This window comes from Dipodomys merriami, unplaced genomic scaffold (genome assembly GCF_024711535.1).
Source record: "Dipodomys merriami isolate MVZ:Mamm:240054 unplaced genomic scaffold, mDipMer1.0.p SCAF_9, whole genome shotgun sequence".
NCBI classification, from domain to species: Eukaryota; Metazoa; Chordata; class Mammalia; order Rodentia; family Heteromyidae; genus Dipodomys; species Dipodomys merriami.
This window is the reverse complement of record NW_027206512.1, coordinates 10592393-10611056: the sequence shown is the minus strand read 5'-3', so window position 1 is coordinate 10611056 and position 18664 is coordinate 10592393. Positions and strand designations below refer to the sequence as shown.

Here is an 18664-nt window from a genome sequence, read left to right as displayed (position 1 = left end):
GAAAGTTAATTTAGAACAGATAACCCAATATTGCATTTAGCAAAGGATATTTATATAAAAGTCATTCCTCCATCACTAAGACCTATAGAAAAAAAGAGAAAAGGTATACAATTAATTTGGGTAATATATGATAACTTGAAATCATAATACTGTACACAAAAAGTATGTAAATAGAATGGGAATATTTAAATCACCTTCACCAGAACTCTTTAAAAATACACTTTCTTTTTTTTTTAGTCACTTTTTTTAAATTGTGAAAATACCATATAGAGGGGTTACAATTACATGGGCAAGATAATGAGTACATTTCTTATCAAGCATTGTTGCCTCCTCCTTTGTTTCCCCTTCCCATCCCTTTCCATATTCCCCCCTTCCCCCCTAGCCCCCCCTCCCCACGGGCCAAAATTGTAAGGTATGTTTTTCAACATAACGACTCGTACATCTCATTGTTGCAATGGGTCCACCTGTATCCCTATTTAAACGACTTGTTAAAAATACACTTTCTTACTTATTAAGGCCAAGAGGTCAAACTGTATAATTACAGATGAAACTGTAATGAAACTTCATATTAAATTATGATGGAGTAAACTTCTGGAGTATAGTATTTGCATTTTCTTTATGATGCCTGTGTCTGTCAGCTCTCTAGCTATGACGAAAACACGTGATAGAGGTTAAAAGGGAAGAATGATTTACTTCGTCCCATGATGTCAGAAGGTTCAGTGTGCGTTTGCTTGAGCAGAACATCAGCATGGCTGAAGCTTATGACAAAGGCTTCCCCTGCTGGAGGACAAGAAGTAGAGAGAGGAGAGGGGACTGGGGACCAGATATAACCTTCAAAGGCATGCCCCATGACCTACTCTGTCCAGGTAGGCCCTGTCTCCTACAGTTTTTTTTTTTTTTTTTATCACATCTGCCAAAACAGGATCACCAGCTGAGGACCAAGCCTCAATATTTGAGCCCATGGAAGACATTTTATATCCAAACCATAATCCATAATATTTTCCTTATTATTTGAAAAATTATAAAGATATAATCTATTCTTAAAAAGAAAAAAATCTCTTTGTGTGTGTGTGTGTGTGTGTATGTGTGTGTGTGTGTGTGTGTGTGTGTGTGTGTGTGTGTGTGTGTGTGTGTGTGCATGCACATGCTGGTACTGGGGCTTGAAAGCAGGGCCTGAGCACTGTCCCTTAGCTTTTCTTCTTGAAACTGGTGCTCTGGCACATGAGTCATGGCTTTTTGATGGATTATGGAAATAAGAGTCCTAGGGACTTTCTTGCCTTAGCTAGATTTCAACTGCTACTCTCAGATCTCAGCCTCTTGAGTAGGTAAGATTATAGTCCTGAGCCACTTGTGCCTGTATAGAAATATGCTGACATCACCTCATTAGAGACATACATAATCTCTAGAAAACAGTGGACAATTCTTTGCTTTGCACCAAAATTAACCCATCCTGAATCCAGTTTTAAAAAACACAAGGCAGTCTCCCCCTCTTGACCTTCCCTTTCTGTCTGCCTCCTATACCTGATGTCTTCTTCTTACTCTTCATTATTTTTTTTCATTTTTCATCCTTTCAGATCATTTGGCTCAATCAAGTTTCTTCTTGATTCTTCTTGAGAATGGAGCAGACAAGAATGGAGAGAGAAAGTCACACTTCTCAAGTCCTACATAGGTCAGACAGAGGACAATGGCCCTGTGAAGTCCTTCAACAGTGTGAATGTCTAATGGACAAGCAAAACTTTCCCTTACTGGTATTGCTGCCATTTTAAAGTATAGCAATTGTCATTTCAGACCTAAGCAAAATCATTTTTTCTCTAGCTTTGTAATCTGGGTTAAGGGGATGGAGTGCAGATAGGAAAAAGCCCACCCCTACAAAAGGGACAAGAACACTCTGAAGTTGCATTTAGGGCAGGAGGTAGGGAGGACTGCAGCAGTACTGGTGAGGCGTTGCTTACTCTCCCTGTACACTTTCCTCCTTCTTTCCTCCTGGGAACTTCTAGCCAGTCTCTAGACCTATAATTTGTAAAGGATGATGTGTTTTATGCAAAAGAATAATAGCATTCGCTTTCATATTCGTAACAGAATAAGGCTTCTGAGCAAACTCTAAATTTAAATTCAGTTGCTTATCAAAAAGTAAATAAATAAATAAATTCATTTGTTTAAAGTAACTGTTATGATCTGTGTCAAAAGGCAAAAAGCCAGGCTTTCTGACTATAAGCCCTTCAATATGTAGCTATTTTCCAGCCATAATTTCTTCTACCTGTTGTGTTGTGATACAAGACAGAGGGGAAATATATATAGGCTTAGATTAGACTTATTTTTATGATGAAGCAGACACTGATAGAAAGCCAGAGAGAGTAATATTCGGAAATATTCCATTATAACTAACCTCAGGTTAGGCTGTTCACCAAAAAGCAAAATGTTCTTCTTTCTAATCACTAGTTATGTCTTAACTAGTCACTATCTGGGAGCTGATGAGAGTTACATGTTCCACTTACCTAAATGTTAACTTGTTGGCATAGGAAGCCAAAAATGTTTTGTTGTTATTGTTGGTCGTGGGGCTTGAACTCAGGCCCAGGGTGCTGTCCCTGAGCTTTATGCTCAAGGCTGGTGTGCTACCACTTGAGCCACAGTTCCACTTCTGGTTTTCTGGTGGTTAATTGGAGGCAAAAATCTCATGAACTTTCCTTGCTCAGGTCTGGCTTTGCACTGTAAACTTCACATCTCAGCCTCTTGAGTAGCCAGTAGTAGCTAGGTGGCATGAGCCACCAACACCCAGCAAGTATGGTTTTGTTTTTAATCCCCAAATTTAGACCTACATCTGTGACCTAATAATGGTCAAAATGTTCCAGAATTATTATGGCAGAAATTCTCAATGCTGATTACACTTTAGAATTACCTGGGACTTTAAAAAAGTGCCAATGCCAACGCTCAATCTCAGTCTAATTATATTGGAATTCCTGGAATGAAGCCAAGATAATGGCAAGTTTTGAGAGTTCCTTAGGTGAGCTCTAGCAAGAGCTGAAAATCATCACTACTGGACAAATTTTAATGGAATATAATCAAGATTGTCTATCTCCTTTTGCTTACGTTCAGTCATAACAGTAAGTCATAATAAGAAAAACTACATAAACAACCAATTTCTCAATTTGAAATTCTGACCAACAGTTTTAGCCTTTAGTATAGTAATTTACCAGATAGTATCTAGCAGATTCCTTAAATGGTGTAATTTCCATTTATTCCTTCAACATAATTTATATGTAAGAGCATTATTTATATGTAAGAGCATTCTCTTAATCAGTATACTTGAAAGACTAAATAGTACATTGATTTTGGGCTGGGATGTAGCTCAGTGGCAAAGTGCTTGCCTAGCAAGTGCAACATCCTGGGTTCGATCCCCAGTACCAAAAAAGAAAAGACAAAAAAAAATACAGTTAAAAAAAATAGTACGTTGATTTTAACTGAATTTTTGTGTATTTTTTCTGTCATACTGGTAATTTCACCTAAATAATGCTAAAGCCAATTTAATATGTATAAAGATATTGGGGGACCACATTTTCTTCATTTCTGAGGGAAGATTACTCAAGTTTTGTTTAAAAACTTAGAGTATTTTACTATTAAAAGAATATTCACACTGGGCACTGATAGCTCATGTCTGTAATTATAGATGCTCAAGAGGCTGAGTTCTAAGAATGGTAGTTTGAAGCCAGCCTGGGTAAGAAAGTCCATGAGACTCTAATCTCCAATTAACCACTAAAAAGTTGAAAGTGGAGTTGTGGCTCAAGTGGTAAAAAATGCTAGCCAAGCAAAATCTTGGGAGAGCTCACAGGCCTTAAGTTCAAACCCCAGTACTAGACCCCAAAAGTAGCATAGTCACATGTTTTCGACTATACATATGTATTCATATAGTAGTATGTAGAGTACACTGCTGTAATAAAAAGATCCCAAAATACAGTATATTAAAACCAAAGTTGTTGTTTCTCTTGTGGTACAATCAAGAAGGTATCTCTTGGTAAGAGGAGGTTATTTCAGTATTTACAACTACTATCCAATGAGAAGAGAGGAACAGAAAGAGGTGGAGCAATGGCTTCTGCTCACATTGCATTGGTCAGGATTTAGGCAGGTACATAGACCTAGCTGTGGGGAAGGATGGCAAATCCAGTTTCTACCTGAGCAAAGAAGAGGAGAGCAGAAATGGGGAACAATGATCAGTCTACGGTATCTACATCCAATTCAGAATCCATATTTGGACTATAAAGAAAGAATATTTTTATTAAGACTGTTATAAATTAAAAACTGGTTATCCATTATGATTTTGCTTTTCAGTTGGACCTATCTACTACAGACTTCAATGAGGATTCATGAAGAAACATCTTCAAAGCTAAAGACCAAATCCAGCCAGCTTTCCTTTGAACATTTCTCTCCCACTTCCACTAGCAAGAAGCATCAGTTTCTACACTCATATGCAGAATGAGCTAGGGAAACTTGAAAGAAAACCTACATACCTCAGCCTTAGAGGATTTCTCTCATGATCAGGACTGAAATTCTTCTTATGCTTCCTTTTAGAAGTCCTGTGAGTTAGCCTGGGAGGTGTGCCAGCACCTTGGAACACTGGCTAGCTCAATACATGAGTCAAAATCTGGGTCCCTTAGTTTTTCTTTTTTAACAGTCCTGGGGCTTGAACTAGGGACTGGTCCTGAGCTTCTTTTTCTCAAGGCTAGTGCTCTACCATTTGAGCCAGAGTGCCACTTTCAGCCTTTTATGAGTAGTTTATTGGAGATAAGAGTCTCATGGACTTTTCTGCCGGGGCTGGCTTCGAACCATGATCCTTAAGATCTTAGCCTTCTGAGTAGCTAGGATTAGAGGCGTGAGCCACCAGCACCTGGCTACAATGAGCTTTTGTATATTTCAAGGAGCAAAAGTTTACTCAGGTTGCTTTAAACTGAGTGACAGAGAATACACTGAGAAAACATTACTGGAATCCCAGTAGCAATAACAGGTTAATGGGCCAAGGATGTAGCAAGATTGTGGTTTTTATCCCTCATCATTAGGAGATCAATCTCAGTTTATGCATCACATTAATTAGGAATGGAATTCTACTTTTGCCTCTCATATTATTTTCTATTTCTAACCACTTTCTGACTTCTGTCTTCCTAAATATTCAAATTTCTGGAAAAGGAAAAATGGATTTGAACTCAAGCCATTATTGTTTACATTCTGGCAGAGCCTTTGAAACACTCTTTTTAAGAGGCCGGCAGACTACAGAGCAACTTCCCCAGGGTCAGGGCACTCCCTGTCAAATTGCTTATAATGGTATGGGACATTTGAGTAGTAAGAATGGATTACTTAGGTCTCAGGCACCCATGAAGTTCCAGCATTAGCTAGTTCTCCTTGGAAGAAGTTATAGGTTAATAGAACCTGGTAAATAACACAAAAGCAATAGAACCTAAATATTTGTGGGACTATCTATCTTTCATCTATCTATCACCTACCTCTCTATCTCTATATCCATCTATATTTACATATACACACATACACACATATATGTTCTTGGATCCTCTTAAAAATAGAGAACCCTACACCAGCTTCCAGTTGCTTACATTTGCAGTCCTAATTACTTAGGAAACTGAGATCTGAGGAGCTCAGTTCAAAGACAGTCTGATAAGAAAGTCTGTAAACTCTTATCTCCAAGTAGCTACCAAAAAAGCTAGAAGTTAAGTTGTGACTCAAGTGATAGAATTTTAGCCTTGAACAGAGATACTCAGGGACAGCACCCAGGCCTGAGTTCAAGCCCCAGGGCCAGCACCAAAATTAAAAAAAAAAAAAAGAGAACCCTAGATTTAATTAAAATTACAGAATACTGTGTGTATATATATATATATATATGAGTTTATTTCTCTATATAATCATATAAATTCATTTACATATGTGTAAAATCTCTCCAGGTGAACACAACTTTGACCTTGTCAGAGGACAGCAGTGTAAAAACTGAGATGAATGGAGAAGTCATCATGATACTTGTAATATATTTTGTAGAGGAATTCAGATGTTCTCCAAGATAAGCATTGACAAAAATTTCTCAGCGAGTAGAACTGAGGTGAAGTCATTTTCTTCAAAGGAATGTATTTCATTGTGTTTTCCGGAATATGTACAAATTAGAGTCTGCAACACCAGTAAGAACTAATGTTTAACTCAAACACCAGAACATTTGGTATGGCCTCAGCAATAGTTAACTTTTCTTCCCTCTCATCTATAAGTGTATCTAGTGAAATATTGTAGATAATCTACAATTTTATTAAAATGTTGCCTAATGTATAGTTTGAAAAACAACGTCTTATCATTCATAGTCTAATGTAAAAGATCATCCTTTTTAAAGATTGCAATCAAATAGCAACAATGGCAGTAGCCATTGACTACCATTTGACTTTATGTAAGCACATCATATTTTAATAAACCTACATAAAATCTGACACAAAGGAAAGAAAAAATGCTATCTGAATTGCAAAGAAAATTTTTATGAAGTAATTTAAGAGAACCTTTTTATGTATAATAAAGGAACACTACTAAACTCTTTGGTAATGTTTTAAAGACTTATTCACCATACATAAATCCTACCAATGCCACTGTTAACTAAAAAAAAAAGAGGGGTGGGGAAGAGGGAAAGTAGGAGAAAAATGAGGGAAGGGGTAACAAGTTTGACAAGAAATGTCCTTACTACCTTACTTATGCACCTGTAACTCCTGTGTACATCACCCTGACAAGAAAAAAGAAAACAGAAAAAAAAGAGCACACTTTTTTCTAGGTATTACTGTCTTTATTATAAAACAAATACTTTCTTTTGAGGTAACTCTTCGAATTAATTGAATCATATATACAGAACTTTTCTGTGGGTAACAAATATGAAAACTAGAGGGAACAGTTTTTCCAACATTGTACATAAAACTGATTTTGGAAAAGTTATCACTAAAAACCCTCTCTGTAAGGAGGGAGCTCTCTCCCCTTAAGCTTGAATAGATCATTGCCAGGTGATCTGCCAGGGAAGGTCCATACAAAGCACGGGAGAGGAAAGAGGCTGTATATCCAAAACACCCCATTGTGCCATTGTTGAAAGTACTTTTACAAAATTAACATCAAAGAATATGATTGATTATTGTTTATCTGAAGAATAAATAGTATTCTGTTATCTTCATTGGAGAAATCTTTCTCAGCTCTCCAACTCCAATGGCTTTTTCCACTGTGCTGCCCATTAATTCCCCAGGACAAAATGGATCGCTGCTTTTGGTACTCTCTTATATTTTATTCATCCTGCTATGGCATTTACTATGTGGCTCACTACAATGCTTCTTACTCTCACCTTTATCCCTCTTCCATTTTTTAGTTTTGCCTATCTCTCTCTCTATAAGCTCCTCAGGAGCAAGAAACAGGTCTAGAGCTTCGCTAATCCCCCCCTCTCCCCAGCATCTAGCACAGTGCCTGGTGACTAATAGAATATTAATAACTATTCAGTGGGTAATGAATGATTTAGGAGCTCTTTCAGCTCAGAAGCTTCCATTCTTGACTGTGTCCTCCTGTCCTTCCATACTATGTAAATTCTCATGAGACAGTGACTCCCTATGAAACAAGTAACGTCCAGCTATTCCTTTCAGAAAGAAATGGCCACTGGTTATCCTTTCGATCAAAATATCAATAAATTATAGTTGTCCCTATTCTCAAGCCCTCTTTCTGTGTGAGCCATATCTGAGGAAAGCAGATGCTAGTAGCCATCTTGGCAGTCATTGTCATCTTGGTCCCCAATGGGTTTGTTGTGATACGTATCCACAGTGAGTTTTCTGCTGTCCGCCTCCATGTTTTTGGGCTGGCCATCTTCCTCGCTGCTCGATGTGCTCTCCCTGGAGCTGCTCTCTTGCGATCTGCTGCTGTCCTGAGAGTCACTGTCAGCCTCTTCCTCGGACTGGCTCTCGGGGCTCTGACTCTCTGCTGAGGCACTCTGAGACTGCAAGCCTTCCTGGCTGGAACTGTTGTCATCCTCACTGGACTCTGGGCTCTCCTCTGATGATGTGGACTCACTGTCTGCTTGCTCCTCTCTGGATTCGCTCTCTGAGTTGGAGAAGGTATGGAAGCTCGCCTCTTCGCTGGAGTTGCTGTCTCTCTGTTCTGTCTGGCTGGTGTAGTCTGGATTGTCTCCCCTAGACTCATTCACCACCTCCTCCTGGGATTCACTGCTACTTTCCTGAGATGGCAGGTCATCTTCTTGGCTGGACTCACTGCTGGAATCTTGGACATCTTGACTGTCTTCTTGAGACTGAGTCTGAGGGCTGTCCTCCTGAGAGTCATTCTGGCTGTCCTCCCGGGATTGGCTGAGGCCAGCTGCCTTGGAGTCAGCGTCCCCCACCGAGTCACTCTGGACTTCCTCTCTAGAACGGCTCTCAGCCAGCTCATGTCTACCATCTTCCTCAGAAATTCGAGATTTACTGAAAAACTTCCTGCTGGGATACTCTACTGATGGGATGTGGCCTGAGTCCCGAGGGCTCAACTGCTCGCTGACCTCTTTGGACCCCTTGGACCTGACTCCAGCGCTGCTAATCCTGGAGTGGCCTCTCTCACTCTTCATGCTGTCTGGATCATCACTCTGCATTCCTTCATCATCAAACTCAGAGCCATCACCATGGCTACTCTCTCCTTCACTGAGGCCTCCAACATGGGTCTCCTCACTCTCACTGTCCTGGGTGGAGTCTCCTCCTTCAAGCCTGCTGTTCAGCTCCTCACTGGTGGTGTCTTGGGTGCTGTCTTCGCGGGACTGTGTGGTGTCAGCAGAATCCTCATCGCTGTCAAGCCTGGAGATTCCTCCTTCTTGTCCCTCTTCAGGCCCTGGGCCAGAATCCTTGTCACCAAAGGTGTCATCTCCACTGTCATCTTCATCATCTTCCTTATCATGGCCTCCTGTTCCTGCACTTTTAGCGAGGCCACCAGCTGGTCTATAAATATATTGGCCATCAGCAGAATCCAGGTGCTCCACTGTTTCTGCACTGTCACTGGGGTCATCGTTTACCTGGAGTTTAGGTAAACAGACATAGTCAGTCCTCTGGGAACTGATCTAGAGGAAGCTATGTCATGCTGATCTCAGATCCCATGTCCATCCTCCAACCCAGGATCAATGTTACTGCTCACTAACATGTCTACCGGAACCTAACAGGAATGAGGAAAAGTTGTAATGCAAGTCTTTCTATCTGTGGGCTATCTAGATGCTCACTTCACTCCATACTGCAACAGCATTTCTCTAATTTTACTTTTTAATTTGTAGAATGTTCTTCTGATAAACCATTAGTAAATAGGGATGAACAGGTTAATAATTCATCTTCGAACCCATGCTATTGTATAGAGTGCAATGTCCAGCAAAGCATCCTTGGAATCTCTCGAGCCCCTCAGGATAGAATTTGATCACAATGATAGGAGAGCTAGGGATATAGCTCAGTGATAGAGAGCTTTGCCTGGTACATGTGAGATCAAGGGTTTGAGCCCTAGCACAAAAGATAGATCAATGGATGGATGACAGAGATAGATAGTAGATGAGAGATAATAGATAGATGATAAACAGAAAGACAGACTGACATAGACAGATAGGTAGGAAGGTAGACAGACAGACAGACAGATAGATAGACAGATAGATAGATGATAGTCAAAGTAATAACATCTAATCTTAGAAAATGAATTAAGCACATTTCTTAGTAAGAGGATATTATCTAAATCTGATTTTTTTTCACTTCTCAACCATGCATAGGCCTAGTTAGAAGAAGCAGCAGCAGCTGTTTTCATAAAGCTGCCTCAAAGCTCCTCTCCTATTCCCAAAAGGATCCTTGGCATGGGGTTTTTCTCTAGGTTCAGAGAGCATTTTGTTAATCAGAGTATTTGTCTCTGCCTGATATGTATTGCTCCAGTTGTAAAAGCAATTTTAACATTGTTGTGTGAGCTAATACTTGTCTGATATAGTCAATGACTATGTTCACATGTGGGAATGTTTCTCTTCAGCTATGAGAGACATTTGGGACCACTATGTCTCCAATGGTAAAAATGGAATGAACACCATGTTCACATCTGAATTGTCCTTGCTCATTTTCCTTTATTTTATAGGACTATTTAGCCAACATAACCCATAGTTAGGAAATATTATATTTAGAACTGTTGCCAGGTAATTTAATCTATCATCATTTCCTAAGCAGCCAGTAAAAGCTAAGAAAGCCTGTTTAATTACCTGTTCCTCTGAGCTAACTTTACTTTCTTCTGATGACTCACTGCTTCCCTGAAAGAGAGGAAATAACATTTTCTTTCAGTAATTCCCCAGGAAAGAGAAAACTATGGTACACATCAGTTGCTTAAGTTTCCTTTCAAATAGTAAAAGGTAATGAGGAATGTATTAAAGTCATGAGACAAAGATAAATGAGACAGTTACCGGGGATGGTGTTGCTAATTGAGCCAACTGATCCTGAAATAAAGGAAAGAAACAAGTCACTTTTTCATAGGAAAATTGTATCAATTGGCAAATTGGGTCATTAAAATATTTAGAATCATTTAAAATAAAATTCCAGTGGTAGACAAAATCAAATGAAGAATGTTATTGACCAGCATTGGTGGCTCATACTTGTAATCTTAGCGCCTCAGGAGGCTGAGATCTGAGGATCACAGTTCAAAGCCACCCTGGCAGGAAAAGTCTGTGAGACTCATCTCCAATTAACTACCAGAAAACTGGAAGTGGAGCTTTGGTTCAAAGTTGTAGAGCACTAGCCTTGAGCAAGAGAGCTCAAGGATAGTGTCCAGGTCCTGAATTCAAGCCCCCAAAACAAAACAAACCAAAACACAAGCCAAAAACAAACCAAAAAAAAAAGAATGCCTTTCTTTTTCCTTCTTTCTCTCTTTTTCTCTTCTTTCTTGTTTTGAAGTTGGCTTGGAGTACTGTCCCATAACCTTTTCAAGGCCAACATTCTACCATTTGAGCCATATCTCTACTTCCAGCTTTTTGGTGATTAATTGGAGATAAGAGTCTCAGGGACTTTCTACCTGCTCTGGCTTCAAACTTCAATTTTCAGATCTCAGCCTCCCGAGTAGCTAGAATTACAAATGTAAACTGCCACCTAGCTAAACCTTTCTTGAACCACTGAAGAGCACTGAGATTTAAGAAAATTCTAAATCTGAAATTTAACTGTGGTAACCATAGTTTGAACTTGTTTCACTCTTCTGAATCACCTAAGAATGTAACCAGTCTGGGACAACCCAGAGAAAGGAGCTATAATCACTTGTCTTTGGTCTATGATACTGCAGGCAGACACAAATGTCTGCTCTAGTCAGTCATCATTTGGAATTAACAGGTGGCACCAAGATACCGCTACTTTTCTCATACTAAGGCTAGACTTGAGAACAAGACATTTATGAGTCTGAGGTTAATTGAAAGAGAGATTCAGTGGGCTGCTTTAAAACTAACTGGCCCATAGATTTTTTTCTGAAAAACATTCTAAATACAACACCAATGTATATTCTAGGCAGAGGTAGTGCAAAACCCCTATAGATCTCTGATTTTATTTGGCTACCACCAGAAGCATTAAGACCAAGCTGGATTAAGCAAAGCCATCAGGAAACAAAGTAGAGAATACAATGCTCTTAGTACAACATTTTAACCCCAAAACTACTGCCAGTCTTTAGACCAGCTCCCTTCCTATGAGAGATACTTCACACTGAGTAAGATATAGATTCTGCAGCTAGTAACAGAAATTCAAACTCTGGTTTGCACACTTATTAACCATATAACCAAGCCAGATTTAGTTACTTCTATTAGCTATAAGAATAAAGCTAAAATTCTTCCTCCCCAAATCATATTACTAAGTTTGAATTCAGCAATATTTTTTTAATAAACTTCAAGGTTATTCTTACTACCTACTATGTCATTGTTAATGTCATGAATCATTAGCAGTTTCAAGATTTTCCACTGAATCAGTTAGGTAATACTAACCAAGAGTAGAATTAAAATATTTCAAGAAGTCCTATTTCTACTCACCAGTGCTCCAGTTTCTCCAGATTCAGCATTTTGGTGCCTGGACACCTAAAAATTTAATTAGAAATAGTCAAGCTATAGAGAATTTGGATAATATTTTCAAGAAAACAGGTTTCTTAGAAACTGTTATTATCATCTTACTGAAACATACTTTGATCTCGTGGGTTCATAGTTGATAGAAATTGTGATGTTTAGATATAAAAAAATTGAATGGGGACTGGGAAGGTGGCTCAGTGGTATAATGCTTGCCTTGTATGCATGAGGTACTGGGTTCAAGTCCTCAGTACCACATAAGCAGAAAAGTGGTGCTGTGGCTCAAGTGGTAGAGCACCTGACCTGAAGAGCTGTGGGACAGGGCTCTGGCCCAGAGTTCAAGCCCCATGACCAACAAAAAAATTAAATGGGTATTTATACACATACATGTACATATACATATATAGGTATATATGTATATACATGTATATGCAAATACATGTATATACACATATGCACATGTATGTATATGTATATGTATGCACACACACATTAAATCCTCCCCCTAATACTTACTGGGAGAGCACAGGATAAAGTCCACAGGAGCATAAATAGGATGCTGGTCTTCATAGTTGGTTGTGATGCCTCTACCTGTAATGAAGGACACAGGAGTCTTTTGTAACTCCATGCTAAATAAATCAAGACACTTGAACTTTTTAAAGTTTCAATTTAAAAAATAGAACCCATAAAAACATCCATCCACTGATGCATGGATAGATTGAAAAAAGTGTGCTTTATCTGTACAATGGAATATTATTCTCCTATAAAACAAGCAAAGCAACAATGCGTGCCACCAAGTAGAAGAACCTTGAGCACCGTATGCTGAGTGAATGAAGCCAAACATGAAAAAGCACATTTGCATGATTCCATTTATATGATATGTCCTAGGGTAGGCAAATCCATAGACACAGAAGGTAGACTAATAGTCTCCCAGAGCTGGGAAGATGAAGGGTTGAGGGGTGTTGGCTGAGAAGTACAGAATTTCTTTTACAAGTGATGGAAATATTCTAAATATGATTATAGTGAATATTACTAAGACCTAGGAAGATGTGTATGATCACTAAGCTGGTAACTGCAAATAGGAGAAATGTGTGGGAGGGCAGTTACATCTCAATAAAGCTGTTTGTGAAAATAAATAAAAACCTAACTTCTAAAACAAAAATTAGAACTTTTCAATGAGGAGTCTATAAATACTTCTTCAGGTCCACATAAATATGGTAAATGAGGTAAAAGTAAAAAAAAATAGTATATGGAGAAGTTTCTGGTTGTTCTTTTTTAAATAATAATTCCACAACTTGTGTGTAATAGAATAATCTAGCCAATTTATTTTCCCTAAAATACTACATTTATTGACATGGATAGGATACTTGTACACACATAAATACATTCAAACACACACACATGCACATATACACACAAGCTTCTAAGTGGCAATTATAATGGTATAAAATGTCTAGACAAAATAGATATTTTTGCTCTTCTTGATCTGCAAAAGAAAAACACTGATAGGCTTCCTATGATAGCTCCAAAAAGCTCTTAATATTTACTATGATACATTTAGTCATTCAGATGACTATGCTAAGTTCCCTCGGGTGTCATTCACAGTTCTGAAGGATGTGGAGGAGATTACAGGTTTGGGATATTTGTAAATCATGCCAAGAGAAGAATATCAAATCCAAATCTTTTTTTCTGTAAAGTAGCTTTATTTCACAATTCAAAAACATGATTTTTTTTTTTGGGGGGGGGGTCCAGTTGTGGGCCTGAACTCTGGGCCTGGGCGCTGTCCCTCAGCTCTTCAGCTCAAGGCTAGCACTCTACCATTTGAGCCACAGTGCCACTTCCGGCTTTTTTCTTTTTGCTTATGTGGTGCTGAGGAATCGAACCCAGGGCCTCATGCATGCAAGGCAAGCCCTCTACCACTGAGCCACCTTCCCAGCCCCAAAAACATGATTTTTGAGAACATTTTTGTCCCATATTTAAAAATAGGCACCACTAGGTATTAATGTAAAAAGTTATCGAAATAATTTAAAGAAAACAATTTTCCCTGCACTGCTAATCACTGGTAATTTCTCTAAAGTACTTATCCTGGGACTTGCACATATATTTTTTAATCCTGAGAGTTAATTTCAGAATTCACATTTGTGTCTTTTTTATGTGTTAAATACATATTCTACTAATGATAAGAGATTTAAGCCAAAGATTTTCTATCTTGGTTGTATATTATTAGCGACTGGGAAAATTTTCTTTTCACATATCAATGTGCAAATCCCATTTTGGATAATAAGTCAGTTCACTAGACTTAATTGTATGTGTGATTTTTAAAAAATACTTCAAGTGATTTTTTAAAATTATTATCTTTAAGTAGTTTTACAAAGGAGTTGCCATTTAACAAAGCAATATATCTTGAATGCAATATGTCTTGATCAACGTCATCCTTTTCAATATTCTCACTCTCATTCTCATCCCTTTCCTCACTCTTGACCTACAAAGTAGGAATGTCTTGCCTGTATCTTAATATACTCAATTATATCTGAAACCTGATTTAAGAAGTCATCTGATCAACTAGTTTTTTCCAATTTATTCATGAAAATAATAAAAATACTAAGATATGGAGACTAAAAATGTTTTGCATTTCTACTTCTTATAGCCCAAACAGTCACACAAAGCACGTTACCCCTCTTCTTAATTTATATTTATTCTTAATCGGTGTTATTTTTATTTATTTATTTTTAATTTTTTTTAATTGTGAAAATAGCATACAGAGGAGTTACAATTACATGGGCAAGGTAATGAGTACATTTCTTATCAAGCACTGTAGCCTCCTCCTTTGTTTCCCCTTCCCATCCCTTCCCCTCTCCACCCCACACTCCCCCACCCCTCTTCCACCCCCTCCACCCCCCTCCTCCCCACAGTAGCTAGCTCCAACTCAGGCCCTGGTTATTTTCTTTATGCCATTTCAACATGGTGATTTTGAGGCTTGTTTGAGTAAAGATAGAGACCTTGTTTCAAAAAATGTAAGCAAGCATCAGTTTGCATGATTTGATATTATTTTAATTTCTTTTAAAAATCCTTTGATTACTATCAACTAAGACTGGGCATTCATGGCTTCCACCTATAATCCTAGCTACGTAAGAGGCTAAGATCTGAGGATCATGGTTTAAAGCCAGACTGGGCAGAAGAGTCCCTGAGACTCATCCCCAACTAATCAGAAAAAAAGAAAGAAGAGAAGTGCATCACAGTGGTAGAGTGCCAGCCTTAAGCAAAAGAGCTAAGGGACAGTGCCCAGGTGCTTAGTCCAACTTGAAAATCTGCATTATCACCTAAACCTAATCTAGCTCTACAGATATTTCTTTCCTTTAGTACCTACTCTCAAAACATTAACTTCTTAGAACTACTTCTTCACAAGTAAAGCTTTGTCAAATATGATATCTTCAAAATAGCTACCTGTCAATAGTTTCAGTTCCAAAGGTGAATCTAAGGTTAGGCAAATTACAAAATTTTCCTAGTGAAATTTGAAGAGAATAATAGTCTCAAGATGCTCTAAACACTAACAATTATTCCAGCCGTGGTAAAAAGTCAATAACCACTGATTGCTTTTGTATTTCATATAGCTTCACTAACTCTAATAATTGGAAGATGAAAGATGTTCATGCATATGATTCTAAACTTTGTGGGGATTTCAACAAAAAAAGTACATACTTCCAGTGTTCAGGTTTTCTCATGGAGAAATCTCAGGTGGAGATGTACTAACTTGTGCAGGCTTCTGGAAATAATGTTTAGCTCCCTAACCTAAAACAGTAATTTCCTAAATAGTAACCTGGCAGACTACAATATGAGATACTCTAGAGTTACAACAAAGGGTTTGTTCTTTTCAAAGAATATCGTCACAGTCCACACTTAAATATTAAGGTAAGCCAGATTTTAAAATTATGTTGTTTTCAATTAACATTTTTATAATTGTAGTTTTGTGAAGTGTATTTTCAGATGAGAGCACCATATTTGTATAAACTTTTAGCTACTATCCTAAAAGTAAAAATAGCTATTCAGTCATTTCAGTATGAATAGTAAATTAACCAAATAGCTACAAGCTTGAAGATTAAGAATCCTGAACAGCACCAAGTTCCGATTAATATCATTTGTACATCCTACATTCATGTGAATTATGCAACCATGTAACAAAAGAATATCTTCAACCTTCAATTGAGTTCCACACATTCAGAAGTCAGTATATCAGAGATCTTCAAACTTTCTCAATCGTTTTCCTCAAGTTGAAAAGACTTAAATAGTTGGATCTAGAAAAATGAATTGTAGTCTTCTAATTATACCAAAACTTGTGTTCTCAAGAAACTTTCATTTGCTCAAAATTCACTTGTAAAATACAGACTTCTTTTTTACATAAACCAAAATCAAAGAAATAGGCCAAATGAAGAAAAACTAATATGAAAAATCCATAGGCTCTGTCTTGCCCTTGAAAACAATTTATGTTACTTTTTTTAATCTTAGAATTGTTATTCTGAAGAATATTAATAAACACTATATCTACTTATTGGCAGTTAATAAATATTGGTTGAAAGCAGCCAATGTACTGTTCTAGGTGTTGAATATGTAGTAATGTATAACAATCATAAAGTGTTAATGACAATCATAATAATAAACAAGTCTCACTAATGTGAAACTAGCCTCCATCTGTTAGTATTTGTTTCATTATTACTCTGAAAATAAAGTGGAATTTGACCAAGTTGTAAACTGTACCAGAATTCAGAGACCTAAACAAATAACCCATCCAGAAAATTCTAATCTTTCCTGTAGTTTTAACTGTTTTGAGATTGGTAACAATCAATCCAATGTTTTATGCCTTCAGCCACAGTGAAATAACTCTAGATGCCCCAAATATAGATTAAATCCTCTTAATCTAATGGTCACATTGGTCTATGTTACCATTTTGGAGCCAGTCAATGGACGAATGCCCTTTATAAAATTGTATGTTGATTCACATGTTTTTAATGAAGTTTAAAGTAGAATAGTCTATGTGAGCTTCAGATAAACAGAAAGCTTGGTCAACAAGAAGTCATTCCTCCAGAAGAAGACAGCTTATTGCCACACTCACGGGATCTTCTAGATGTCACAAGAATGCATGGCCTGACCACAGGCCATGTGACACTGTGAGGGATAGCTCTTCCTGGGACGAGTGAAGAATATGATAAATGTAATAAGGATAGGGTTATATACACATCTAAGTCTTCCAGACTGCAAATTGTTTTAAAAGACAACTACATCTAACTTATTGAATTTACTGTATTCAAAGGATTATACTAACGTGAATATCTAGTTAACCAATACAGATACATTAGAACTATTCCCTTGATTTGTTTCAGTGAACTTGGTATATTCTTTGAATGATTTTTATAATTCAAAGTGAATATTACTAGATATTCAATGAAGTTCTAACACCCTGGTTTAGTTTCTTTCACCATACCTACAAAACTACTTTGCAAAGATCTAATTAAAGCATTACCGAGGAAAAACACCTGGATCTATTGGCTAAACATGTCATTGTAATATCATTTCTTACTGTGGCGTTAGCACAAGGAACAAAAATGAGAATCAACTCTCTCTCTCTCCCCACAAAATTTAGCTGCCCTCTTCTTTCTGTGCACAGCAGATCTCTCAACATCTGCACATATTTAATATTTTCACACAGCATGCAAATTCATTTTAACAAATTAAATGATGAAAATATCTTACCCTCCTGAGTTCACAAGGTTTTCTCTCCCCAAATCTCCAAAATCAGACTGAAGTTCTCACAGAGGAAATGAAGCCACTCTTGTGTTGCTATTCTGACACTTCCCTGATGGTGCAGGAATTTAAACTCTACTAAAACTTTTCAGAGCCAATCAGCATCAAGCTGGGGGTGACTGACATCACAGGTGTCATGGGGACCCCAGACACCCACACTTCCTCCAGCTGGCAGAGATAGGTTTTCCCTAAAAAGCTCTTGTGGTTCCCAAATGACTAGACTAGTTTCCGTTAAATTGAAGATCTTCCTAAAGTTTTATTTTGATTTCTAAATATATGTCATTCACATCCATGCATGCTTATGAACATTATAAACAATGACAAGGTTTTCCACCCACTAACAGATCCCAGAAAGACCTAAGGATGGGAAAAGCAGAGTCAGAGGTGGGTAGAAAGTTTCCTGTTGATGTACATTTCCAGGTAGTACATGGGGGAAACCTACTAAAATACTAGTTTTTCTGAAATTATTGGTGTTGGGAATATAGACTTTTTTTCTTCTCTTTTCCTCTTTTAACAACCCTCTACTACTCATCTCCTTTTCCTCCCATCTTCCAACCCCTGTATATTACATACTTTTTACTCTTTACTATTTTCTATTTACTACTTACTATTATTACAAATTTTTACTAACCTCAGGAAGTACCATTTATTTACGCAATAGGAAGTGTTAAAGTACCACTCCTAAGTAACTTTTTCTTAACAAAAAATGATACCTCTAATATGTTATTTTATGTGGAAGTGGGTTTGGCTCCTTTCCAGGAGCAATCTCAAATAACCAAAAGGTGACTACTGAATAAA

At 37.6% G+C, this 18664-nt stretch overlaps 1 protein-coding gene across 1 annotated transcript; it reads right to left on the bottom strand.

The window, feature by feature from the left end:
- Window positions 1-6813: 6813 nt before the first annotated feature.
- Window positions 6814-17897, bottom strand: Dmp1 (dentin matrix acidic phosphoprotein 1). Its single transcript, XM_070013046.1, has 6 exons — window positions 17816-17897; window positions 12587-12661; window positions 12041-12085; window positions 10445-10477; window positions 10247-10294; window positions 6814-9046 (listed from the first exon to the last, which is right to left on the bottom strand). The coding sequence occupies exons 2-6, from the start codon at window positions 12638-12640 to the stop codon at window positions 7751-7753; spliced, it is 1476 nt and encodes a 491-aa protein (XP_069869147.1). The 5' UTR covers window positions 12641-12661; window positions 17816-17897; the 3' UTR covers window positions 6814-7750.
- Window positions 17898-18664: the final 767 nt, after the last annotated feature.

Excerpts from the sequence above, each read along its gene's own strand:
- Dmp1 (XM_070013046.1), bottom strand. The coding sequence starts at position 12,640 with ATGAAGACCAGCATCCTATTTATGCTCCTGTGGACTTTATCCTGTGCT. Across the intron at positions 10,478-12,040 it reads CTGGAGAAACTGGAGCACTG|GATCAGTTGGCTCAATTAGC; the intron begins GTGAGTAGAAAT and ends CCTTTATTTCAG. Across the intron at positions 10,295-10,444 it reads AATTAGCAACACCATCCCCG|GGAAGCAGTGAGTCATCAGA; the intron begins GTAACTGTCTCA and ends CCTCTCTTTCAG.